Below are 24,440 nucleotides of genomic sequence, written 5' to 3'. Positions count from 1 at the left end.
GTTTCACAAGTCCTGAACTGTATCACAATGCCTTATTTTTGCCTTGTACTTTTTAATTGTACTTCTCTGTGATTGAACTAAATAATAAAAAAAAGAAGCATAACACTTATGACATTTATTCTAAGAAAAACACAAAGAAAATGTTTTAAAAGTTTCAATGATTCAAATTGTGCACATCTTAAAATCATTACGGACAAATTAGAAATAATCTTAATAAAGAATCTTCACAGAAGATAATCATCAGCTTCTGCGAAACAGTCTATTTAAAGTAAATGAAAAAGGTTCTGATCTCCTTCGGGTGAATGGTCACATTGAAGTCCTGGGTTACGCCACTGAAAACATCTGCTTCCTCTATAAAAAGAGGAGAAAAATAACAATGACAATTACAACTGACGTCTATTCAATCTGATTCAATTACTTGCCAGATCAAGCATTGTAGTTATCAATCAAGGTGGAAAACTCACCTTCTTTTAGTACTCTTTCATTGGTTTTCCAGCTCCACCTCTGGAGGTCTGATATATCCCATGTTCCAGTAAGTGAACGCTCCTGCACTTCAGTTACCTCTCCTATGCCCCGCATAACTGCCTATTAACAAATTAATAAATTAATTTACTGTTAATGGCACTGCTTAATAAGTAAAACATTAATCCACTAATATTCTAGCAATACAAATGCCAAAATGGATAGATTTCATGTACCTTCAGGTTAATAGTGATGGGTTGCGATAAGACTGGGTCTTCTCCTAATTCATACAGGTGTGTAATCCTCAACAGAATGCGGTCAAAGTCTATTTTTCTCTCTCCACCTTGGAAAACAACATATACATTTTGAATTTAGCATCTGGCTTTAAGTAGACTTTATATTGCACTCTGAAAAAAAATTTAAAAAAATAAATCACTCCACACACCACAGAAAACTCCATCAAATTCTGATTCAGGTAACTGTTATGATACATGTTGGCTGTTTTACTGCGTATTGAGTACTGTACTGTACTGTACTCTACTGTATATTGTGGCCTACCTGCGCTGAGATTGTGGATGTGCTGAGTGTGATCAGGACTGTAGTTCCAGCCAGGGATGCTGAGGGTCTGCATGTGGAGGTTCTGGGGAAGAACAACTGGCTGAACAGACGGCCCATTAAATTTCTCTCTCTGAATCAATGGCTTTTCTGTGAAAGAGAAAATTTTACACTTTGTCTCTGTTTGTTTAACAAAATGGACAAAACATGATATTGAAAATGTTTTGTTGTTGTTCAGTGCACTTTATCTAAAGTTGATCATTTTGCTCAACTGACAACTTTTTTATTTTTTTTTTACATTTTTTTTATGATACATACCAGGTGGGAAAAGAAAAAAAAAACAATAAGGAAAAATAATTCTGACAAAAGGGAGGTAATGATAAAAATCTAATAAAATATTAATTCATATATTAAGGTAAAGCACTGAAATCTACAAACATAGATAAAACAATAAGTACAAAACTAAATTCTATACATATATCAACTGGATGATGAAGCAAACGTTTAATATTCTGTGCTTAGGATGGAAAATCCAAATTGAGTTGTGTGTTTGTATGCTAAAAAAGGCTTCTAAATTTAAAAGGAAAGATGTACTGGTTTTTATTAATATTTAGAATTTTTATTTTAATATTTTCTGTTTTCATTTAAAAGTTCAGTTTTAGTTTTTAGTTAGATTTAGTCATTTACTTGCACTTTTTTTTGTTTAAATGCCAATATAGTTTATTTTTGGTTATTTTAGTACATTAAATTAAACTAAATATTTTCAGTTAAAGTTTATTTTGTGTAAAGTAACAAAGCTTTTATGGTTTAGTTCACTATAATTGCAAGTTATAAAGTTTGAATTGCAAGATCTAAACTCGCATTTGTGAGAAAAAAAGTGAGAACTGTGAGGTAAAAACTCGCAATTACATTTTCCATTTTTTATTCCATAGTTTGTCAGTAGTTATACATTAGTAATGGTGATTATCTGAATGTATATCATTTTGTGATTTCGCTGTAAAGGACAGTGTTTGGATGAAAGGTAAGTGGAGGGCACACAAAAGTGCTGCAGGGATGACATGTTAATGTAGGCCAAAACCTGGAAATGAGTTTGCATTTTTGCACTTCCGGTTCCATCGTCCTGAAATCAAGCGGAAAACCCTCTTGTGTTTTTTTTAAAAGCTTTTACTTTTCTTGTAAAAGGCGATTGCTAACAAGTGGCTAAATGGGACTTCAGAGGTTGTCGGGGACATGAAATGTCATCAACCGAACAGCTAAACTCATCTACTCACTAGTCCACTTTCACAGCCTCGTCATGTTTATAATAAATGTTATTATAAAAAAATTATAACTCGAACTTTAAGGGAAAATGTTTTTAAACAAATACTGGGTATTTTACTCATTAAAAGGGGTAATACTGAATTTAATTAATTTTACATTCAGACTGAAATGACCTCAGATTACAGGGGCTGAGATGAAATGCTTATGTCTGCAAACTCACGGGGTTGGTCAATAGGCATAACCACTGGTCTGTGCTGCAGCTCTAGTGCCTCCTGTTGGTAAATGGATGATATTGCAGCCGGGGAGCCCAGCATCATCCAAAGAACAGGCCGCACCACAGAGGAGTCATTGAGAGTCAGGTTATAACCCAGATTCCACTCCTGGTTGTTCCAAAGCCGTCTATGAAGCATAACCTGATACACAGACATAGAATGCACAGAATACAAATGGTACTTTTAGATTGTAAATGGCTGGGAAAGGCCTAAGAGACTGACACAACAGTGCCAAGTAAGTGTGAATGGCAAATGCGAGCCCTCACTTCTAGTTGACCTTGACTCAGACTGGCCACTCCATGAGCTCTTTCACTGAGGAACACAAGTCTGCTGGAATCATCTTCTATGTAGGCCGCTCGTACCATTGGGTAGTAATTCTGTGAACGTAAACACACAACAGAAGAATGTGTAAAAAAAAGATGCACTTTTGATGCACATCTTACATCTATTCACATCTGACAAGCTGGTATAATTTTAAATCTTAATTGTCAAGCATCCTTACACGAGAGACTGTGTTGTTGACAAAGCTCTTGAATGTCCTTTTCATCATCTGATAGCCATTGTTGTCAGTAAACAGTGTTTTGTTATTCTGCAAACTTGTGCGGGTTCTGAACACAGTCTCTCGGTTCACCTCTAGGGGGCCCACTTTATAGCTCTGCTCCAGTCTGAAGCACGCCAGCCGACCCTGAAACCCTACCGGCACTCTGGTGACCACGGAGTAAGTGTGGTTCTTGTCTTCCTCCTCCCTGCAAAGAGAACAGTCACACTTTACCTAGAAGAACTACTACTAGATTTTTACATTTCTGGAGAAAATGTGAGTGGTGTTTAAAGGGGTCATGACATAAAATTTGCCTTGATCTCTTGACATACAAGAGGTCTTTGTGCTATTAAAACATCCTGCAAGTTTCAGAGCTTAAAACATCCTCCTCATTATAAACTATTTATTTAATGAGGATCCAAAAACATTTTAATTTTGTGGGATCTGTGATGTCACATGGGCAAATACATTTGCATATGACTGCCTCCAAAGCAAGACATCAATGAATCATCACACCACAGGCCCCGCCCACTGGCATTCATTCGCTTAACGGCTGACACTTGTTTACACCTGATGCAGGCATTACATCACATCAAAAAGCAAACATAAATATCCATTTTTCATACTGTAAAATTATAATGTTGTTATACCCAAATTCACTCTGTAGCATTTAAAACAACTAATTGTAGTTTTTATTGTTTTACTTTTAATTTATTTAGACAAAATAGTATCAAATTTTAAGTATCGGCCATTATATCAGCCATAACATGAAAATAATTATTATTTTATTGTATTGACTAGAATTTTAAAGGTGCCCTAGAATTAAAAATGGAATTTATATTGGTGTAGTTAAATAACAAGACTTCAGTACATGGAAATGACATACAGTGAGTCTCAAACTCCATTGTTTCCTCCTTATATAAATCTCATTTGTTTAAAAGACCTTCGAAGAACAGGCGAATCACAACATAACACCGACTGTTACGTAACAGTCAGGGTGTACGCCCCCAATATTTGCATATGCCAGCTCATGTTCAAGGCATTACACAAGGGTAGCCAGTATTAACGTCTGGATCCGTGCACAGCTGAATCATCAGGCTAGGTAAGCAAGCAAGAACAATAGCGAAAAATGGCAGATGGAGCAATAATAACTGACATGATCCATGATAACATGATATTTTTTGTGATATTTGTAAATTGTCTTTCTAAATGCATGTTGCTAATGTACTGTTAAATGTGGTTAAAGTTACCATAGTTTATTACTGTATTCACGGAGACAAGAGCCGTCGCTATTTTCATTTTTAAATACTTGCAGTATGTATAATTCATAAACACAACTTCATTCTTTATAAATCTCTCCAACAGTGTGTAATGTTAGCTTTAGCCACGGAGCACAGCCTCAAATTCATTCAGAATCAAATGTAAACATCCAAATAAATACTGCACTTACGCGATTAGACACGCTGCATGACGAACACTTTGTAAAGATCCATTTTGAGGGTTATATTAGCTGTGTGAACTTTGTTTATGCTGGTTAAGGCAAGCGCGAACTCGGGGGTGGGGAGCACAAGATTTAAAGGGGCCGCGCAGCCTAAATCGGCGCATATTTAACGATGTCCCAAAATCTGTGGGGTATTTTGAGCTGAAACTTCACAGACACATTCAGGGGACACCTTAGACTTATATTACATCTTTTGAAAAAACGTTCTACGGCACCTTTAATGTCACATTGCTACATCAAATAAAGGCAGATTATTTACTTATATTTTAGAGAGAACAACTGCCTTAAAAACAGACATAATACATTAAGGATATCAAAGAACATCTTTTCTTTCACCTGTAGAAATACTGACGTATCTCTGAAACTATCTTCCCCGGCACAATCTCCATGGCCACAGATTTGTATGCAGGAATAGCAGAGCCATTGGCTGTAAAGATGTAGTTGTCTGAGATCGGCCCAGAGTGGATGTCCCCGTTGGCCTCATACTCCCAGAAGTCCTGGTGTACTCTAACTCTCATCTTTTTGCACCTGTAATGGATAGGCAAGGTTCAAAATTCAATTTTAAATGTCCCATTGAACAAAACTGTGGAGATCTGGACACATGGAACACACTGAAGAAGAACTTGCCGGTCTGTGATGCTGTGCAGAAGGTTTGTCTCTTGGTCAAACATCAGTTTGTAGCACTCATTCAGCACTGGCAACAACTTCCTACCTGTCCTCGTCCACTGGCTCACATTCTTCTTCTTAAATTTCACTACTCTGGCCACATGAGTCGCCCCACAAGCAGAGCCAGTGTCACAGTGGGATTGTGGGAACTGCACAATGTACTTTCTGTACTGCAGTCCACCCAGCTCAACAACAAAGAAGAGTTCGTAGTCAGTGGAAGACTCCATCGATTGCTGGATCTGCAGTGAATTATTGAGTTTGTTATCAACATAAGGTAATGATTGGGTTAAACAGAAAGAATATGAAATCTGAATATTAAAAGACAAAATACTGAACTAACATATCAATGTATACATATTGAGAACCGAATATATGCACAATGTCTAAAAACAAATTATGTTTGGTACCTGAGCAGGTACTGCTTTTCCATCATCGTCAAGCACAACTGCCATTGCATATGGCACAGAAATATTAATATAAGTTGAAATGTTCCAGGCTAGGGGGTTGTACACGATGATATGCTGTTCATGAACATTTCCTGAGTCTGAAAATACAACAGAAAATGTCTTAGACAGTGCAACTCATGATCAATATGATTTTAATAATGATGACTATTAACATTGATATTAGTGCTGGAAAATAGACCATGACAATTTAATTACAAAATCCACTAAATTGTCAAATCTGTCTTTTCAATTGATTGTGAACAGGTGTCAAATAACAGAAATCATGAGCAAAGAGAAGAGACAAAAGACTACAGTCACATATTATGTATCTATCAGTAAAGAAGAATATTAGAACAAGATTATTCAGTATTAAGTATTAAACAAAGTTTGAGAACTATAAAGTTTTAATCGTTCTAACACCACGGCTATAACGATAACGACACAGAGGAATGATTTCATTGGAATCACTTTCAGAACAATTTTTTCCAACTGAAAAAACAATAAAAACAGCCAATAAGCATCCATCCTGCTTTGAAGAGCTCGAGCATTTAAAGCGGCAGATGACATACCTGCACTGTGTGCTTACCGTATAAACAGATAAAGAGAAATATAACTATATTATTGCTGCTATTATGGTTATCTTTATAGCGTTTACTTGTATCTTGTGGTTATTGCTGGTATATTTAATTAATTTAAATTTAAATTATATATAAATTAAAATCAAATATAAAAAACACATATCACTGATCAATTAACAGGAAAAGATAAAGATGCCTTTGGACAGAGAATATAGGTCTAGAAAGAAAGATTCAGGGAATCTAAACAAATAAATATACCAGTCTTCACTGTGGTGGGTCTGGTTTGGGATGGGTGATGGATGTCATTGGAAGGTTCGATGGTCTGTGGAAGCAAGAAAATGGCTGCCAAGAGTTCCTCAGCTCCCATCATGCCTTGCATGAGATGCTCCATGTACATATCAGCCACTTTGGGCGATTCTGTCCCTGTGATGCCATCATGATGCTGAACCTGGTGTGTCAGACCAGATAATGGTAGTCAATCATGTCTTGTCATACGCAAACCATCATTATACTATATAAATTATAAATTATATAAATTACTGTTTGATTTGGGCGTGATTAATAAATGGATTTTAGTACTAGGTGGACATTAAAGGTGCTTTAAGCGATGTCACGCATTTTAAGGCTAAAACATTTGTCACATACAGCAAACATCTCCTCACTATCCGCTAGCTGCTTGTCCCCTGAACACACTGTAAAAAAACGCGGTCTCTGTACTCGCCACAAGCTCCGAAAACGGCAATAAAAACAAACTGGTGCAGCCTGGACCACGAATCATAATAAATACGCTCCAGCCAATAACCGACAAGAATGATTTTAAATGCGCGTTCATGACTGTTTCAGGAAGGGGAGGGGGAGGAGGAGGAGGAGGGAGGGTCTAGCTAGCCTCTGTTTTGTTTGACGACACTTTGAACATCAACAGGAAGTTACTCCGCCCAGGATTGCTTAGAGCACCTTTAAAGGTGCAGTAAGTGATTTATGAGAAGCGCTGTTGAAAGCGGATCGGACTGAGCACGAAAACACACTTATAGCCAATCAGCATGAGGGGGCGTGTCCACTCATGATGGGGGAGGAGAGAGAGCATGAGGAAGATTTGAAGTCTGTAGAAACAGAGATGGCTGAGAGACATTACAAAAGAGAAAAGGTCAGAGGAATATCACTGGGAAAAGAAGGGTTACGATCAGAAAAGAGCTTTAGGACCCGTGTTAATTTTAGAATAGCTTTCCAGTGCTGGAGAGACCTAAGCGGAAAGGCCTGAAAACACATGCTGAGGTTGCGTTGTTTTTGCTCCATATGTGAGTAACATCGGTTTTGCTGTTTCACAGAACCAAGATATGCTGTTGTTGTAATGTTAATTACAGTAACAGGACAGTTTGAGTGTCAATGTTTGTCTGAAGCTTGTGTGCTGCTGGCGACTAACAACCAACTCTTGTTTGTATATAATCCTGTGTACTGTATGTTTTTTTTTTGTTCTTCCTTGTCGTTTGTTCATCATATTCACTTTAATTTTATGAAGCATTATTTTGCTTTGCTTCATCTATGATAAAGAGACTTCCACTCTTGCATTGCGTGTTTGTGCATTTTGGAGGCGGAGCAATAAAGAGAGGGTGGTGTGTTTGTTTGGGTTGATTTTTAAATATCAACAGTGTTTCACAGAAATCACTTACTGCACCTTTAATGAAATACATTTATTATAAAAAGTCAATGCAACTTATTAAAAGTAAATTATGAATGACATTGTACCGAAAGTTGCCCACATGGAACTGATTATGGCATAACAAGATACGTTTAAAACCAGGCACCTCAGAGACAGCCCATCGCAGGGCCTTGAGTTTGTCTAGAGCCCACTCTCTCTGAACTGGGCCTTCTGGGTAGTTGATGCGGTATCTAGTGAAGAGAGACTCTGCTGCATACAAGAGGGAACTCGCTCGTCTGGCCACTCCTTTCAGAACATTTCTGGAACCATAGAACCCCGTCCATGCCTGAAACGGTTCTGGGAAACCGCAATAAAAGATCATTCAGGACCATTCAGAAATGCAGAAATCACAATTATAGAAGTGGCTATTGAGAAAACCTGTTGAGTAAGGAAGGAAGTCTTGGTTTTCCCTCACATCCCAGGACAGATTTGTTTGGTGCAACATCTGGAAATAGTCCTTTAGCGTGGCATACTGAACTGCAACTCCATACTTGTCACTGTGTGCATTAATGTAGTTCATTAAAACATCCATGTTCATGAATTGCACTGATGCATTGTAGAACTGCTTGTCACAACCCTGTAAATACAATATCATTTTAAATTGTAATCCTAATGAGTGAATGTATAAAAGAAACAATGCGTAAGTTAGTCTGCAGGATGATAGAGTTAAACTGACCCAAGGCCAGAGAACATGGCTGGTTCTGAACCACTGGGCCCTCATTCTGATGTTGTCCACCATGGTTTGTGCATAAAGCTCTACAGTTTCCTTGGTCACTGGCAGACTCATGTTAGGGTATATGCCATCTTTAGGAGGGTCTGGAAACAAGGCAACACCATTCCAGTAAAACCCAGACCTGGACACAACCACCATCAATATTAAAAGCATGCATTAAATCATTAAAGCAATAAAGCATTACATTTTTATAATGCCGCTGGGAGGAAACCTTGTATATCCATATTTAATTTTTTTCAAAAATCATTAATACTGGTCACCCTTTAGGTCTCTCTGTGGGTTTTGCAAATATTTAAATCAATGAAAAAAATCAATGAACTTGATTTTGGTAAAACTTTTAAAATAACACATGCAAGTGTCTGACCATACTGTATATAAAGCCAGAATATCAACTTTACCAATGCAGTGTTTAATTATTCATATAAATGTTTTTTCCATTTCCCAAAAAGTAGCGTTTTTGGAAATACACAGTTTCCGCCCGACAGCGACGATATACTACAGTGGGAAAGTTTGGAGTTGTTAAGATTTTTTACTATTTAGGAATTAAAGGTGCCCTAGAATTAAAAATTGAATTTACTGAATTGAGTTCAGTACATGGAAAAGACATACAGTGAGTCTCAAACTCCATTGTTTCCTCCTTCTTATATAAATCTCATTTGTTTAAAAGACCTTCGAAAAACAGTTGGTGTTATGTTGAGATTCACCTGTTACGTAACAGTCGGGCTCATTAACATGTACAACCCCAATATTTGCATATGCCAGCCCATGTTCATTAATACTGCCCTGCCCATTAGACAAGGGCAGGCAGTATTAATTAACAGGCAGTATTAATGGATCTGTGCACAGCTGAATCATCAGACTAGGTAAGCAAGCCAGGACAATAGCGAAAAATGGCAGATGGAGCAATAATAACTGACTTGATCCATGATAACATGATATTTTTAGTGATATTTGTAAACTGTCTTTCTAAATGTTTCTAATGTACTGTTAAATGTGGTTAAAGTTACCATCGTTTCTTACTGTATTCACAGAGACAAGAGCCATCGCTATTTTCCTTATTAAACACTTGCAGTCTGTATAATTCATAAACACAACTTCATTCTTTATAAATCTCTCCAAAAGTGTAGCATTAGCCGTTATCCATGGAGCACTATCAAACTCATTCAGAATCAAATGTAAACATCCAAATAAATACCATACTCACATAATCCGATATATGCAAGCAGCATGAATGACGAACACTTTTTAAAGATCCATTTTGAGGGTTATATTAGCTGTGTGAACTTTGTTTATGCAATGATAGAGTCGAGAGCTCGGGAGGGGGCGGAGAGCGCAAGCAATTAAAGGGGCCATAGCCTGAATCGGCGCATTTCTAATTATGCCCCAAAAAAGGCAGTTAAAAAAATTAATTAAAAAAATCTATGGGGTATTTTGAGCTGACACTTCACAGACACATTCAGGGGACACCTTAGACTTATATTACATCTTGTAAAAAAACGTTCAATGGCACCTTTAAGTCTCTTCTGCTCAGAAAAATAGTAATATTGTAAAATATTATTACAATTTAAAATCAATGTATTCTAATTTAATATTTTTGAAATTTTAATTTATTCCTTTGGAGTAATGATGCTGAAAATTCAGCTTTACCATTAGTCTTCAGTGTCACATGTGACATGATCCTTCAGAAATCATTCTAATATGTGGTTTGAGAATGATTGAAAATGACTGTGCTGCTTATTATTTTTGCGGAAACTGTGACACCTTTTTAAGAACAGCATTAATTTGAAATAGAAGTCTTTTATATTTATGGTCAATTTTGATGCATCTTTGCTGAATTTCTTTTAAAGAAAAAAATGTTACTGACCCCAAACGCGAAACATAAAAAATGGCTGAAGTCACAGTAGAGGTGTTACAAAAAAATAAAAAATAAAAATATTACTGAACCTTACCTGTTCGAGAAGGGTAGGTATGATGGTGTGCAGTAGCTGAACTGGTCCATGGTGTGTGTGAATATCTCTTGTTTTTCCTTTAAGGAGGGAGAACCTCTCCACACAAACTGCAATTTCTACAAATACAGTTGCAGTATTATAGGGCTGCAACGATTAATCGCGATTAATCGTTTGCAAAATAAAAGTCTGTGTTTACGTAATATATATGTGTGCGTTCTGTGTATAATAATTATTTATATATAAATACACACACATTCATGTATATATTTAAGAAAAATGTTATATTTATATATAAAATATTTATGTTTATATGTAATATAAAATATATATAAATATATATATATTTATAATACATGCATATATTTCTAAACTTTATACCTGTATGTGTGTGTATTTATATATACATAATTATTATACACAGAACACATACATATATATTACGTAAACACAGACTTTTATTTTGCAAACGATTAATCGCGATTAATCGTTGCAGGCCTACAGTATTATCACATGTACCAATGTATCATAATTTAAGCGGCACTCTGAAAACTAAATATGCAGAGCTGCATTCATATAAAAAACACATTTCCCACTATAAATACAGACTAAACCATTGGTGCAAAAGTACAACCTTGTTTTTCTGCATGTCATCTTTAAGGTCGTAGTCGATGCGAGAGATGAGGTGAGCGTCAAACCCCGCCAGGGCAAAGAGGATGGGGGTGGTGGCTGATGCACCAAATGGATCAACATGCCATGCAAAACGTGGCCGAACACCAAAAGTCTCATACAAGAAGCCATGACCCTCTAGAAGCCAGACAGAGGGGGGTAGGGAGGTGAGAAGAGATATAACTATATACAATAACTTTACCAACACTCAAATCATAGTATTTTTAAGTACTCTGTTAATACCATGATGTTACATAAATATGGTAATCATACAGTAAAGACCATCTGTATCACATTCTCTACAGGTTCACACACCTGTGAGTTGAAGAATGGCATCATCTACATCTGTCACTGCCTCATCATGCATCACCTGACCACCAATTATAAACTCCAGACGACCCTCGTGCAACAGCTGTCTCACCTGACATATGAAAACAAGTCACGTTAAAGGCACAATATGTAATTTTCGCCACTAGAGGTCGCTCATTCAAAACAAAGGCGTAGCTTGATGATGCCGTGAAAGCGCAGAATTATGGGCATTGTCGTCTTTAGCTCCACAGTCGATGGAAAGGAATCCGATGGACTTGGGAAGAAATCATGTTCATGGATGAGCTAATGTATTAAAGTTTTACTAACGTTACGGTGGTATGAAGCAGGACTGGTCGAGAGCCGTGGGAGTGGAACGAGGCCGCTGGAGCGAATGCTAATGATAGACACCTGTGATGCACACCGATCTCGAATCCAGTGGAACTTTTATCAGTTGGCCACTTATGCTCTTTTCATTGCGTATGTGGGATAATGCAGCGCCGTTTCACATGGTTAAAACAAACATACTAAATACATTTGAGTGTGCTGAAAGTTATAATATAATGTTACTCTTTGCGTTGCATCAGTGGCTGCTATGAGAGAGTTGTTGCACTTTGCAGTAATCTAGATATATATTATTAAAACTGGAAATCGAAGGTAGTGCACATATGACGTCATTGACAGGCGACGCAATGACACGGTCTGTTTCCTGGTTAAAATTGCTGATTTCTCTGGATTTAAACATTGTTGAAAACATTTGGGATAATGTAAGTACACAAGTCAACGAAATATATAAAGGCAGGAACACACCAAGCTGATGGTTGGCCGTCGGGCAGTTTTTGTTTGTCGGCCGACTAAGTTTTCTCAGTGTGTTCTGCACCGTCGAAGTTGGTCCTCGTCGGCTGCTGAATCGGCGTCGGAGCTCGTTGGTCCGTCAGGTAATCTGATCATTCTGATTGGCTGTTCAGCTACTGCCACCTGCTGGTACGGAAAGGCAATTCATCTTACGCAGATGCAGAACGGATGCGCTACTTGACCGTCGGGTGTCGAACATCGGTTTGGTGTGTCAAGGCATTTTTGGACCCAGACGCTGCCGACGTGAGCCAACCCTGCAGTCTGCTTTCATCACCACTAGTTCGTCGGCATCGGCTTGGTTATTAAACCAGGATATTAAACCAGGAGTTTTTAATCTTACCATGGACCCTCAAATAAAATTATCCTCATGCAAGGGACAACCATCCTAAAATTTAAAGGTGCCATCGAATTGAAAGTTGAATTTACCTCGGCATAGTTAAATAACAAGAGTTCAGTACATGGAAATGGCATACAGTGAGTCTCAAACTCCATTGTTTCCTCCTCCTTATATAAACAGTCGGGATCATTAATATGTACTCCCACAATATTTGCATATGCCAACCCATGTTCAAGACATTACACAAGGGCAAAACGTCTGGATGTGCACAGCTGAATCATCAGACTAGGTAAGCAAGCAAGGACAATAGCGAAAAACGGCAGATGGAGCAATAATAACTGACATGATCCATGATAACATGATATTTTTAGTGATATTTGTAAATTGTCTTTCAAAATGTTTCGTTAGCATGTTGCTAATGTACTGTTAAATGTGGTTAAAGTTACCATCGTTTATTACTGTATTCACGGAGACAAGAGAGCCGTCACTATTTTCATTATTAAACACTTGCAGTCTGTATAATTCATAAACACAACTTCATTCTTGATAAATCTCTCCAACAGTGTGTAATGTTAGCCGTTAGCCACGGAGCACTATCAAACTCATTCAGAATCAAATGTAAACATCCAAATAAATACCATACTTACACGATTAGACACGCTGCATGACGAACACTTTGTAAAGATCCATTTTGAGGGTTATATTAGCGGTGTGAACTTTGTTTATGCAATGATAGAGTCGAGAGCTTGGGAGGGGGCGGAGAGCGCGCGATTTAAAGGGGCCGCAGCATGAATCGACGCATTTCTAATTATGCCTCAAAAAAGGCAATTGAAAAAAATTAATTAAAAAAAAAAATCTATGGGTTATTTTGAGCTGCAACTTCACAGACACATTCAGGGGACACCTTAGACTTATATTACATCTTGTAAAAAAAACGTTCGATGGCACCTTTAAAAGGGAGCTCTATTTTCAGGTATAAAGGTCCAATACTCCAAAAAATTTATTTTTATTATTGTAAATATGTGTAAAATGGTATTTGGAAAATATTTATCCCATGTTTACACATCAACAATGTACTAAAAACAGAAAAGTTTTTCCTTCGCGGTTTTTATGTATAGACAACAGCCTTGTCAAAACGAACCCCGATCACACTGATCTGCGAAAACGACTAAAACCGCTGTATTATGCTGCCAGGCCAGTAGTTGGCGATGTCACAATGTAAAGAAACACTACTTGAACACATTATACGCATGTGCATGATGTCACTTTTTTCACAAATTCGTTTTTTTGTAGTTTATACGTAGACTATTGTTTTCAAAAACTTGCACTTTGAAACACGTTTTCAAAGTTTGCATTTTCAGGTCCTTAAAATGCAGTTATCATGTAAATCAACAAAGCGCATAAAAAGTCGACCCCTGAATTATTTATTTTTATTAATTTATTTTTAATCAATTCATTTATTTAGTTTAGTTTTATTTTTGCTATTTATATATTTATATTTTTCTTTCACAGTTTGTGTCTTTAAACTTTTCCAAGGAACCCCCTATTGCTCCCTTGTGGAACCCTGGGGGTTCATGGAGCCAAGTTCGAAAACTCCACCCTTGAGTTTTAAGGTAAACTGATTTACCTACTGATTTACCTACATTATGTAATACAAAAGACATCAATCAGTCCTTACCTGTTTCTTGTGCCAATCTGATGCCACATTCACCCACCAGAGTCGGAAAAACTCCTGTTCGACTGCGATGAATTTGCGGCTTTTGACTCTTGACAGCTCTTCAACTACACTGCTGTACACATTGCTGGCATACGCATGCATGCTCTCCTACGACAGAAAAGTTTGACAGACAACACTGATGATAGCTCCACTTACTGGGAAGAGAGCAGTCATTACAAAACTGAGTTTTACCTGGACGGTGTACACCCAGCCAACATCCATGTGACTGTGAGGAATGACGAAAGCTTTAATCTTCTCCACCGCATCGTTTTCAGAGACTGTCATGAACAGTAAACCAAGAAAGAAAGATACAAACATCATCGCCATTCGCCACTACAAGATCATCGGAACATCATAATATCAGTCTCATGACTGCCTGTGATCACATGCGCATGCGCACTTTTACTTCCCATTTCATTCGCTGGTCTATTTTTTTCACCATTTACACACACACACACACACACACACACACACACACACACACACACACACACACACACACACACACACACACACACACACAAAGTTATTTATTTAAATATATGTACATTTATGTATCTATTGCTCGTTTGTTTGCGTGGATATGATTAAAACAAAACAAAAAAAAAAATCCAACCTCAAAGCATTATTTATTTTCCTGTTTACAAAGTATTTCATACAAACCTAAAATGATTTATAAAATGATGTATAAATGCTACAAACTTATATGTGTAAATATCCATTATCTCGTCTCTTTCTTTTGGTCAAAATCATTGTTTTTAGTCTGTGGTCAAAACTGTCGTCTCCTGATCATTAGGGGGCGCCCATACACACCCGTCTATGATTATCACGCTTACTCGTCGGCTACTGCTTTACATACTAAAGATGGCCGAGGTTGACAACGATGGGGAGAAAACTACAGACAAAGATGATTTGCAAACGTTAAAGGTTTGAACTGACCATTTCATTTCCTCCTGTCTTTTCGTGAGCTCAAACAAATAGGCATCACCGCATTCAGATGATGTTGTCGATGATGTATAATGTACACACGGCTGCTGCACCGCCTGTCACTATAACAACTGATACACTGCACTGAAACAATATTGAACGAACAGCTTACAAGACAAGCAGCATCTGCATCTTTTTGATTAAAATCTCTGTAGTGTCGACGGACGTGTCGTGTAATGCTTGTGTGACCCATCATTCACCTCTGTTTGCAAGGAGACACTTATTGTAATACTGTAAATCCATATTAAACTAATTTGAGTTCTTTTTAAGTAATGTAAGAAGCTACCTGAACCCTTTTTAGTCGTTTTAAGATAACTCTCTTTTACTATGATCTCTTTTTTATGACAAATACTATTATGCCACAGTTTTTCATAACTGCATTTAATATGTTAATAGAAGCTGTATGTACAATAGTAATGTTTGTAAAAACATTCCATGAATGCAAAAGCAGATCTTCTGACAAACTCACTCACCCACCTATTGCGTTCATTTTATTGAAAACGAATGCAATGCAAGTGAGTGGTGACTGGGGCTTTCAAAGTCCTGCCTTTGTCTTTCACAGGGAGACAAATTTATTTTTGGCTGAATTATTCCTTTAATGCATGAAATCTCTTTGATTTCTTGAGGAATTTCAAATGTGCAGTTGTTTAATAATAGCACGTTTCTCTCACAGGAGCTGGTTGATGATCTGTACTCCTTCAGGGACCGTTACTTTGAGACACACAGTGTTGAAGATGCTGGTAGGAAACAGAATGATGTTGCTCAAGAGATGGAAAAGACACTTGAGAGGCTGGAGGAAAAGGAAGGTGGGCATTAGGTCTTCATTTTCTTGTAAAGAAGTCTTAATGTTTAATAAAAATTTATTCTTACAATTAAGAGTGTTGCTAAAAAATATAGCAAAATCTTTCATTATTGACTCTTGGGTAAGTTAAAATGTTATAATTTTTATTATTATTAATATGCACTGCCCTCTCTTTCAACAGACTTGTACAAACACAGCGCCCAGTTCTTGCTGCTACGGGGTCGGTGTCTGAACGTTGCTTCAGGATTCAGTCAGACTGCAGAGGAGTGTCTGTCCCGGGCTGTTAAACTGGAACCGGGTTTGGTGGAAGGCTGGAACACACTGGGAGAGCAGTACTGGAAAAAAGGAGACCTGACGGCGGCCAAGACCTGCTTCACAGGTGCACTACAGCAGGTAAGTATTATAATAGCAAAAAAACAATGGGTCTCTTTCATTAAAGCTGTATTGAGACAGGATTAGTTTCTCCAGAGGACGTCAGAGAAATTTGTGTTTCGCAGGCGTACTTTGTGATTTTAATCCCATCCGAATCTGCCAAGTTTGTGTTTTTCTCACATAACCTCAGTATAAATTCCAGGGTCGATCACCTTCTCTCTTTTGGCAAACTTAACGGTTCTCTGAGAAATGTAATCCCATCTGAATGCTAATGTCTGTTATTGCTGATGTTGTATTATCCTAACTCTATTACTCGTGTTTTTTGACTTTCCTGAGCTACCATTTGCACACCAACCTTTTGCATACTTTCATTTCATTTATTAAGGAAGTATTTAAGTATTTAAGGAAAAATTAAAATTAATAAATGGAGCCAAATCATGGAAATGGCTAAGATTGTCTATTTTAAAGGTGCCATCGAACGTTTTTTTACAAGATGTAATATAAGTCTAAGGTGTCACCTGAATGTGTCTGTGAAGTTTCAGCTCAAAATACCCCATAGATTTTTTTTTTATTAATTTTTTTAACTGCCTATTTCGGGGCATCATTAACTATGCACCGATATATAGGTTGCGGCCCCTTTAATTCTCGTGCTCCCCGCCCACGGAGCTCGCGCTTGCTTTAACCAGCATAAACACAGTTCACACAGCTAATATAACCCTCAAAATGGATCTTTACAAAGTATTCGTCATGCAGCGTGTCTAATCGCATAAGTACAGTATTTATTTGGATGTTTACATTTGATTCTGAATGAGTTTGATAGTGCTCCGTAGCTAACGGCTAATGCTACACTGTTGGAGAGATTTATAAAGAATGAATTTGTGTTTATGAATTATACAGACTGCAAGTGTTTAATAATGAAAATAATGACGGCTCTTGTCTCTGTGTATATAGTAATAAATGATGGTAACTTTAACCACATTTAACAGTACATTAGCAGCACGCTAACGAAACATTTAGAAAGACAATTTACAAATATCACTAAAAATATCATGTTATCATGAATCATGTCAGTTATTATTGCTCCATCTGCCATTTTTCGCTGTTGTCCTTGCTTGCTTACCTAGTCTGACGATTCAGCTGTGCACAGATCCAGACGTTAATACTGGCTGCCCTTGTCAAATGCCTTGAACATGAGCTGGCATATGCAAATATTGGGGGCGTACATATTAATGATCCCGTTACATAACAGTCGGTGTTATGTTCAGATTCGCCTGTTCTTCAGAGGTCTTTTAAACAAATGAGATTTATATAAAAAGGAGGAAACAATGGAGTTTGAGACTCACTGTATGTCATTTTACATGTACTGAACTCTTGTTATTCAACTATGCCAAGATACATTCAATTTTTAATTCTAGGGCACCTTTAATATCGCTGTCATGTAAGAGTAAGATACTTGTCTAGATTTTTCTGCTCACTTATGCAAGTTTATTATAAACAGCCACTTCTACAAACTCATGTGAAGTTTACTTAAATAGGGTTTTTTTAATAATAAATTAGAACTATGTATTTAAACAATGAATTAATAGACATTTACGTCATATGTGATGCGTATGAATGTTTTCACCAACAAATCATGATTCACTAAAAACTTTTGTACTAAAATTTATTCTAAATTTAAAAATGTAGGAACAACTGAAACCATATGTATGCATAAATCACATACTCTAGATGGCCTTATAATTGTGTTATAATGAAATAAATATATTACATAAATATACAGTGAAAGAGGAAGAAAAGCTGCATTATAGCTTGAGCTGCTAGCTGGTGCCGCCATTTGTAACTTGAATGTGTGAGGTTTCTGTGTCATCTGCTTACAGTTTTTTTAAGCTGTGCAGTAATGCTGCTTGAGATTGCAAACTGGTATTTGTTATCATATTACTTTAATATATTATTGTAATCATAAACACACTTTTATTACTGTTGGCGTTGACTGCATTTTGTTGTACTTTTAGCTATTTACCTATAATGGCTAATGAATCATAATCTTGCACATTTATATAAAATAGCTTACTTCCACATTACAAAATAAAGTGGATATAACAGCACGGACAGATTGGACAATCCATCCAACGATCCAATCAATTCCTGATAGACAAAATCAAGTCTCTTCCTACATTTTTTTTTTCTTTTTCGAGAAACCATTTCACTAGGATATATGTTACAATAGGATAGAAAAGACTATCACAACTTTTGTTTCATAAGGATTTTAAAAACGCACGTGTTGTGAATTAAGCTTAATTTTCCGTGGCAAGTTCACCTGTATGTATAAATATGAAGTAATCCATGCAGTTTTAGTGAATGAGAGCCAATGTCTTTTATGATATCTGCCTCTTTTGATATGGTACTGCTCATGAAGTGCACAGATTAACCCTTGGTGTCTTATCTTCATTCAGAGTAGGAACAAAGTGTCTCTAAGAAGCCTGTCTATGGTGCTGCGACAGCTGCCACCAGAAGGGGACACACAGGAGCAGAGCAAGCGCATTGTGGAGAGTGTAGAGATGGCCAGGCAGGCTGTGCAACTCGACGTCACTGATGGGACTTCGTGGTGTGAGTGAATTACTCTGATGATGTAGAAAAGGACACATTAGGTGCGTTCCTTTTGACCTTAAATGCCATGCGAGGTTGACTTCACAGGGTATTCTGCAGTCTTAAATGAGATTCCAGTCAGAAGGGAGCAAACGTTTTCAGTTGGAAGGGCACTGAGAAAGGTATAAGGAATGTCGATACATCACTACACAGGAAGGGGAGAGGGAAATTTGCACAATGCTACAGCATTTTAAAGGGTAATATGGTATAATGGTAAAAATCCATCCAATCATAAACAGTCTCTCAAAACGCATGGCTCCAGATTTCCCTCTACTCTTGCGTAAGAGTAGGGAAACCCTGCGCATGACTGGTGACGATCTGCCCTATTATCATAGATACCGCATCAGTCCACCTGTTCTGTTTCCTCGCTGTAGCAGCTGAAGATATAATGTGTGCACCAAAAAACATTACAAATCTTCTGTTATTGGATGTACCAATGAACATAAGAGTTTCCATAGACTCACTGAGGAAACCGTGGTTGAATTTCATTTAGCATCTCTGAATACAGACCTATTATAATGTTAGTATAACGAGAAAAATTGGAATAAATGAATCTTATATTGTTTTGCTTTGACCCAACAGATATTTTAGGGAACGCATATATCTCCATGTTTTTCACCAGTGGACAGAACCCACAGCTCTCTCAACAGGCCCTCAGTGCCTATGCACAGGCTGTGAGTATCTGTCTCATGTATCACTTAACCATAAATATGGTGGTTGACATCATCTTAACTTTTGATTTTTATCTATCCATATTTACAGGAGAAAATTGACAAAGCATCCTCCATGAATCCTGACCTCCACTTCAACAGAGCTACGGTAACGATTCTTTCATTTTCTTTGACACTTGCTTTCTCAAACACAGGTATGCACCAGCAAATGTGTCACAGTAAAAGATTATTCAACGCTCATTTTTATTATCATTACTTTGTTTCCTGCTTTCTGCTCTTCTCTGGCTTTCTCAGTCAACCTATTGGCTGATGGAAGACTGTTAATATAATTTTGGTACCAGACAAAACACTGATTTTGGGTACCAGTCAAGCCTAGGAAACCAACATGTCCTTTCTGTCACCAGTTGTTCCAGTATGAGGAGATGTACAGTTCAGCTCTGGATGGATACAGCCGTGCTGCAGCCCTAGACCCTGGCTGGGAAGATGCACAGGAGAGGGAAAAACAGCTACTGAAATACCTAGACCAGATTACAATGTTACTAGAGACCAAGGTGAGAGAAATACACTGGCGCAGAGAGGGTGTTTTCAATTAATTCCTATGGGACCTGAGCTATTGTGGGATTGATAACAGATCAGAAAATATTTTGAGAGCATCCAAGAACTTTGAAAGTTCAGAAAGGCTCAACTTTATGCAAATATCAAGTGAAAAATGGCAGGTCACAGCCAATCGCTATCAGGTGCAGGTCTGTCATGAGTGTTTCAAAATCCGAGTATCGTACTGGAGTTTCTGTTGAATTTAGTGTCTACATAATATTATTTACATGCGTTGCACTTGTTACATGTTTTAATGCTTTGTGAATTAAATCGCTGGGTTTACAAAAGTTAATTAAATTGTATGTACTATATCTTTACTTTGAACTGTAAAAAAAAGAAAGAAAAAAAAAAAAAAAGCCCAAAGCGGAGCCATCATTGTAGTGTTTTGAGTGGCACTAAGCAGAGTTTTGCCAGTGCAGTGTACACACACCCTTATGGAGAATCTTTATTTAGTTCAGTTGATGCCATAAAAGCTCATCAAAACGTTAGTTGGTTGTTAATTTGGGTTGTTTCCAGCAGATGGCAGTGGAGTACAGTCAAACAATATTCCAGACTTCCATAAGCAATCACAATAACCTCACTCTCTCTGTGTTTCAGGGAAAAGTAAAAGCGCGGCGTCTTCGTAACATGCTCTCTTCCCTCAGTACCTCCTCCTTGGGCCCGTGCTCTTCCCCTCAGTTCCGGTCCCCCTCAGGCCGCGTGGGAACCCTTGAACCCCTCAGCTTATCGGCCCTCACTCATGGCCACAACGGTGGGGTGGCATCACTGGGAAAAGTTGTCTTCAGTCTGGCCTCAGAGGGCCGTATGGCCTTGTGAGTTTGAATGCCTCTGCTACCCCCTGTACATTTAATGAATATTTAATAAATATTTCTCAATATGTATGCATACATCTATATTAGCAGTCAGATACTGGATATATTTAAAGGGTTAGTTCACCCAAAAATGAAAATTCTGTCATTTATTACTCACCCTCATGCCGTTTCACACCCGTAAGACCTTCATTAATCTTCGGAATGCAAATTAAGATATTTTAGTTGAAATCTGATGGGTCTGAGGCCTCCATAGGGAGCAATGACACTTCCTCTCTCAAAATCCATAAAAATCCATAAATCCATAAACATATTTAAATCAGTTCATGTGAGTACAGTGGTTCAATATTATTATAAAGCAATTAGAATTTTTTTGGAGTGCCAAAAAAACAAAATAACGACTTATATAGTGATGGCCGATTTCAAAACACTGCTTCAGGAAGCATCGGAGCACAGTGAATCAGTGTGTCGAATCATGATTCAGATCGCGTGTCAAACTGCCAACGGCTGAAATCATGTGACTTTGGTGCTCCGAACAGCAGATTCGACACACTGATTCACTGTGCTCCAATGCTTCCTGAAGCAGTGTTTTGAAATCGGCCATCACTATATAAGTCGTTATTTTGGCACTCCAAAAATATTCTCGTTGCTTTATAATATTAATATTGAACCACTGTACTCACATGAACCGATTTAAATATGTTTTTAGTGCCTTTATGGATCTTGAGAGAGGAAATGTCATTGCTGGCTATAGAGGCCTCACGGAGCCATCGGATTTCAACTAAAATATCTTAATTTGCGTTCCGAAGATTAAAGAAGGTCTTACGGGTGTGGAACGGCATGAGGGTGAGTAATAAATGACAGAATTTTCATTTTTGGGTGAACTAACCCTTTAAAAGTGCAGTAAGCAATTTATGAGTAACACTGTTGATATTTGAAGTCAACCCAAACAAACACACCCCTTCATCCTTTCATTGCTCCACCTCCAAAATGCACAAACATGCAATGTAAGAGTGGATGCCTCCCCCATCATGTGTGGACACGCTCCCTAGTGCTCATTGGATACAAGTGTGATGTGCTGCTCAGTCCAATCCACTTTCAACAGCGCTTCTCAGAAGTCGCTTGCTGCACCTTTAAATGTTTGCTTTTAGCATTGTGTTTTACTTTTTAAATGGTTTCCTGTTGTTGTCTTGCAGCACATTTGGCATGGTGGACAGTGATGAGACCTGTTGTCTAGTCATGGTATACAATACAGCAGACAGCTGGGGTGTTTTAATAGGAGATACTGTAGTCATTCCCGAACCACAGGTCAAACGGCACAGTGTAACACATAAAGATAAGGTTTGTGTACGAAACTTTAAAGGTTTATATCTCCACACTTACACTACCGATCAAAGTTTGAGGTCTGTAAAAATGTTAAATGTTTTTGACATCTCTTATGATCACCATGATGGTTTTAAATTCCAATTTTATATTTTAAATTTTCAATATATTTTAAAATATTCCTGTGATAGCAAAGCTGAATTTTCAGCATCATTACTCTAGTGTCACATGGTCCTTCAGAAATCATTAATTTTTTAGGATTCTTTAATAAATAGAAAGTTCAACAGCATTTATTTATAAGTAGAAACCTTTTGTAACAACTTTTGATCAATTTGATGTGCTGTGTTTAATTTCATTGGAAAAAAAAAAAAAAAAAAAAAAAAAAATCTTACTAATCCCAAACTTTTGAACAGTAGTGTATAGATTTACAAAATTCAGCTAATTTAACCCTCTGGTGCTCCTTGTGTGTTTTTTTTTTAATTTAATTTTATTTTTTTATAATTATTATTATTTCAATGAAATTAATACTATGTTTTTATTATTAAAATTATGTTTATATTATTAAAAATGTGTATTTTTAGGGGATTTTATGTTACTAAATTATTACTTTACTGTTGTTTTTTTACATGTTAACCACTTGTTGAGCTTAGACCTGAAAATTAAATTTCCAACTTAAAACTGTCAAAATGATTTTTTAAAGAATGCACCTAGCAGATTATTGCTGAAAAAAAAAAAAAGTGTTATATATATATATATATATATGTTTTTGCTCAATATTTTTTATATAAAATATATTTTCAAAAACATGTTTTACTCTAAAACTGAGAGAAAATCAAAGCCATTAATCTAAACAAGTTTTTCCAAATTTGAGGCTGACACCTAAATAAAAAAAGAGCTTTGGGCTTTTGGGTGCAGTACCAAATGCTTCCACTAGCCAAAATTAGTTTCCCATCCATTTCCAATGCTGTCATTTTTGTACAAGTGTGACTATTAGGACCATTTCACCCTTTTCAAATAATGTCCATGATTTGTTTTTGTTGTTCACATAGCAATTTTCCTAACATCCCGATGAAGTTAAAAGTTCTAGAATACCAAAACATAATATTTTTGTGTCAGAAATGACCGAAGTGCACTAGAGGGTTAAACAAGTTTGCAGCCATTATTAGTGGCCACAGGTGTGATAACCCAATTGTAAGTGCTTTGTTTTTGCATTATGATAGGTGTAATAAATATTGATGTCTTTGTAATACGTTTCTTCTTTGCTTCTTCCTATACAGTCATATGACTTCCGAAGTATACGTGTGGACTCTCCCTTGCTCCTCATAGTCAATGGGAAAAGACAGGTGATGAAAAGTCAAAGTGCAGCCTTTGTTACTTACAAACCACAGAGTGAATGAAAACCCAGAGAAAGGATTTACAGTGAGAACATTGAGAGCAATGAGGCTAGTGTTTTTTCCTTTTGTATATATTTTGTTCTGTTCCTGTTTGTGAGTACAGGAAAACTCTTTGTACATATTTTTCAAATCATTTCCCTTTTTAATTTTCCTCTTGGTTGTTGATTGGTATCATTGTTAAGATTGTTCTGTGGTCTGCTTCATAGTTGTGAAAATAAAAATAAAAAAACCCAGAAGTGTACTCAAGTCTTACTGATCTGTCAAGTCTTACAGAATTTAATTTACATAGGGGTTTTCACATATAT

General features: G+C 37.0%; 2 protein-coding genes across 2 annotated transcripts; one reads left to right on the top strand and one right to left on the bottom strand.

The window, feature by feature from the left end:
* Positions 1-36: 36 nt before the first annotated feature.
* man2b2 (mannosidase, alpha, class 2B, member 2) lies at positions 37-14,922 on the bottom strand. Its single transcript, XM_067400919.1, has 19 exons — positions 14,730-14,922; positions 14,499-14,645; positions 11,638-11,743; positions 11,288-11,460; positions 10,657-10,772; positions 8,651-8,828; positions 8,353-8,551; positions 8,081-8,271; positions 6,537-6,726; positions 5,662-5,798; positions 5,216-5,493; positions 4,925-5,116; positions 3,052-3,295; positions 2,816-2,926; positions 2,498-2,690; positions 1,021-1,167; positions 699-805; positions 465-585; positions 37-351 (listed from the first exon to the last, which is right to left on the bottom strand). The coding sequence occupies exons 1-19, from the start codon at positions 14,862-14,864 to the stop codon at positions 260-262; spliced, it is 3,057 nt and encodes a 1,018-aa protein (XP_067257020.1). The 5' UTR covers positions 14,865-14,922; the 3' UTR covers positions 37-259.
* Positions 14,923-15,367: 445 nt separating this feature from the next.
* Positions 15,368-24,366, top strand: ttc5 (tetratricopeptide repeat domain 5). The gene is made up of 10 exons (XM_067400918.1): positions 15,368-15,464; positions 16,198-16,330; positions 16,508-16,719; positions 19,152-19,305; positions 19,927-20,018; positions 20,107-20,163; positions 20,420-20,566; positions 21,207-21,421; positions 22,615-22,759; positions 24,019-24,366. The coding sequence occupies exons 1-10, from the start codon at positions 15,402-15,404 to the stop codon at positions 24,136-24,138; spliced, it is 1,338 nt and encodes a 445-aa protein (XP_067257019.1). The 5' UTR covers positions 15,368-15,401; the 3' UTR covers positions 24,139-24,366.
* Positions 24,367-24,440: the final 74 nt, after the last annotated feature.

This window comes from Chanodichthys erythropterus, chromosome 11 (genome assembly GCF_024489055.1).
Source record: "Chanodichthys erythropterus isolate Z2021 chromosome 11, ASM2448905v1, whole genome shotgun sequence".
Taxonomy (NCBI): domain Eukaryota; kingdom Metazoa; phylum Chordata; class Actinopteri; order Cypriniformes; family Xenocyprididae; genus Chanodichthys; species Chanodichthys erythropterus.
Note: the sequence above shows the minus strand (reverse complement) of the source record. Positions and strands in the feature narration are given on the sequence as shown.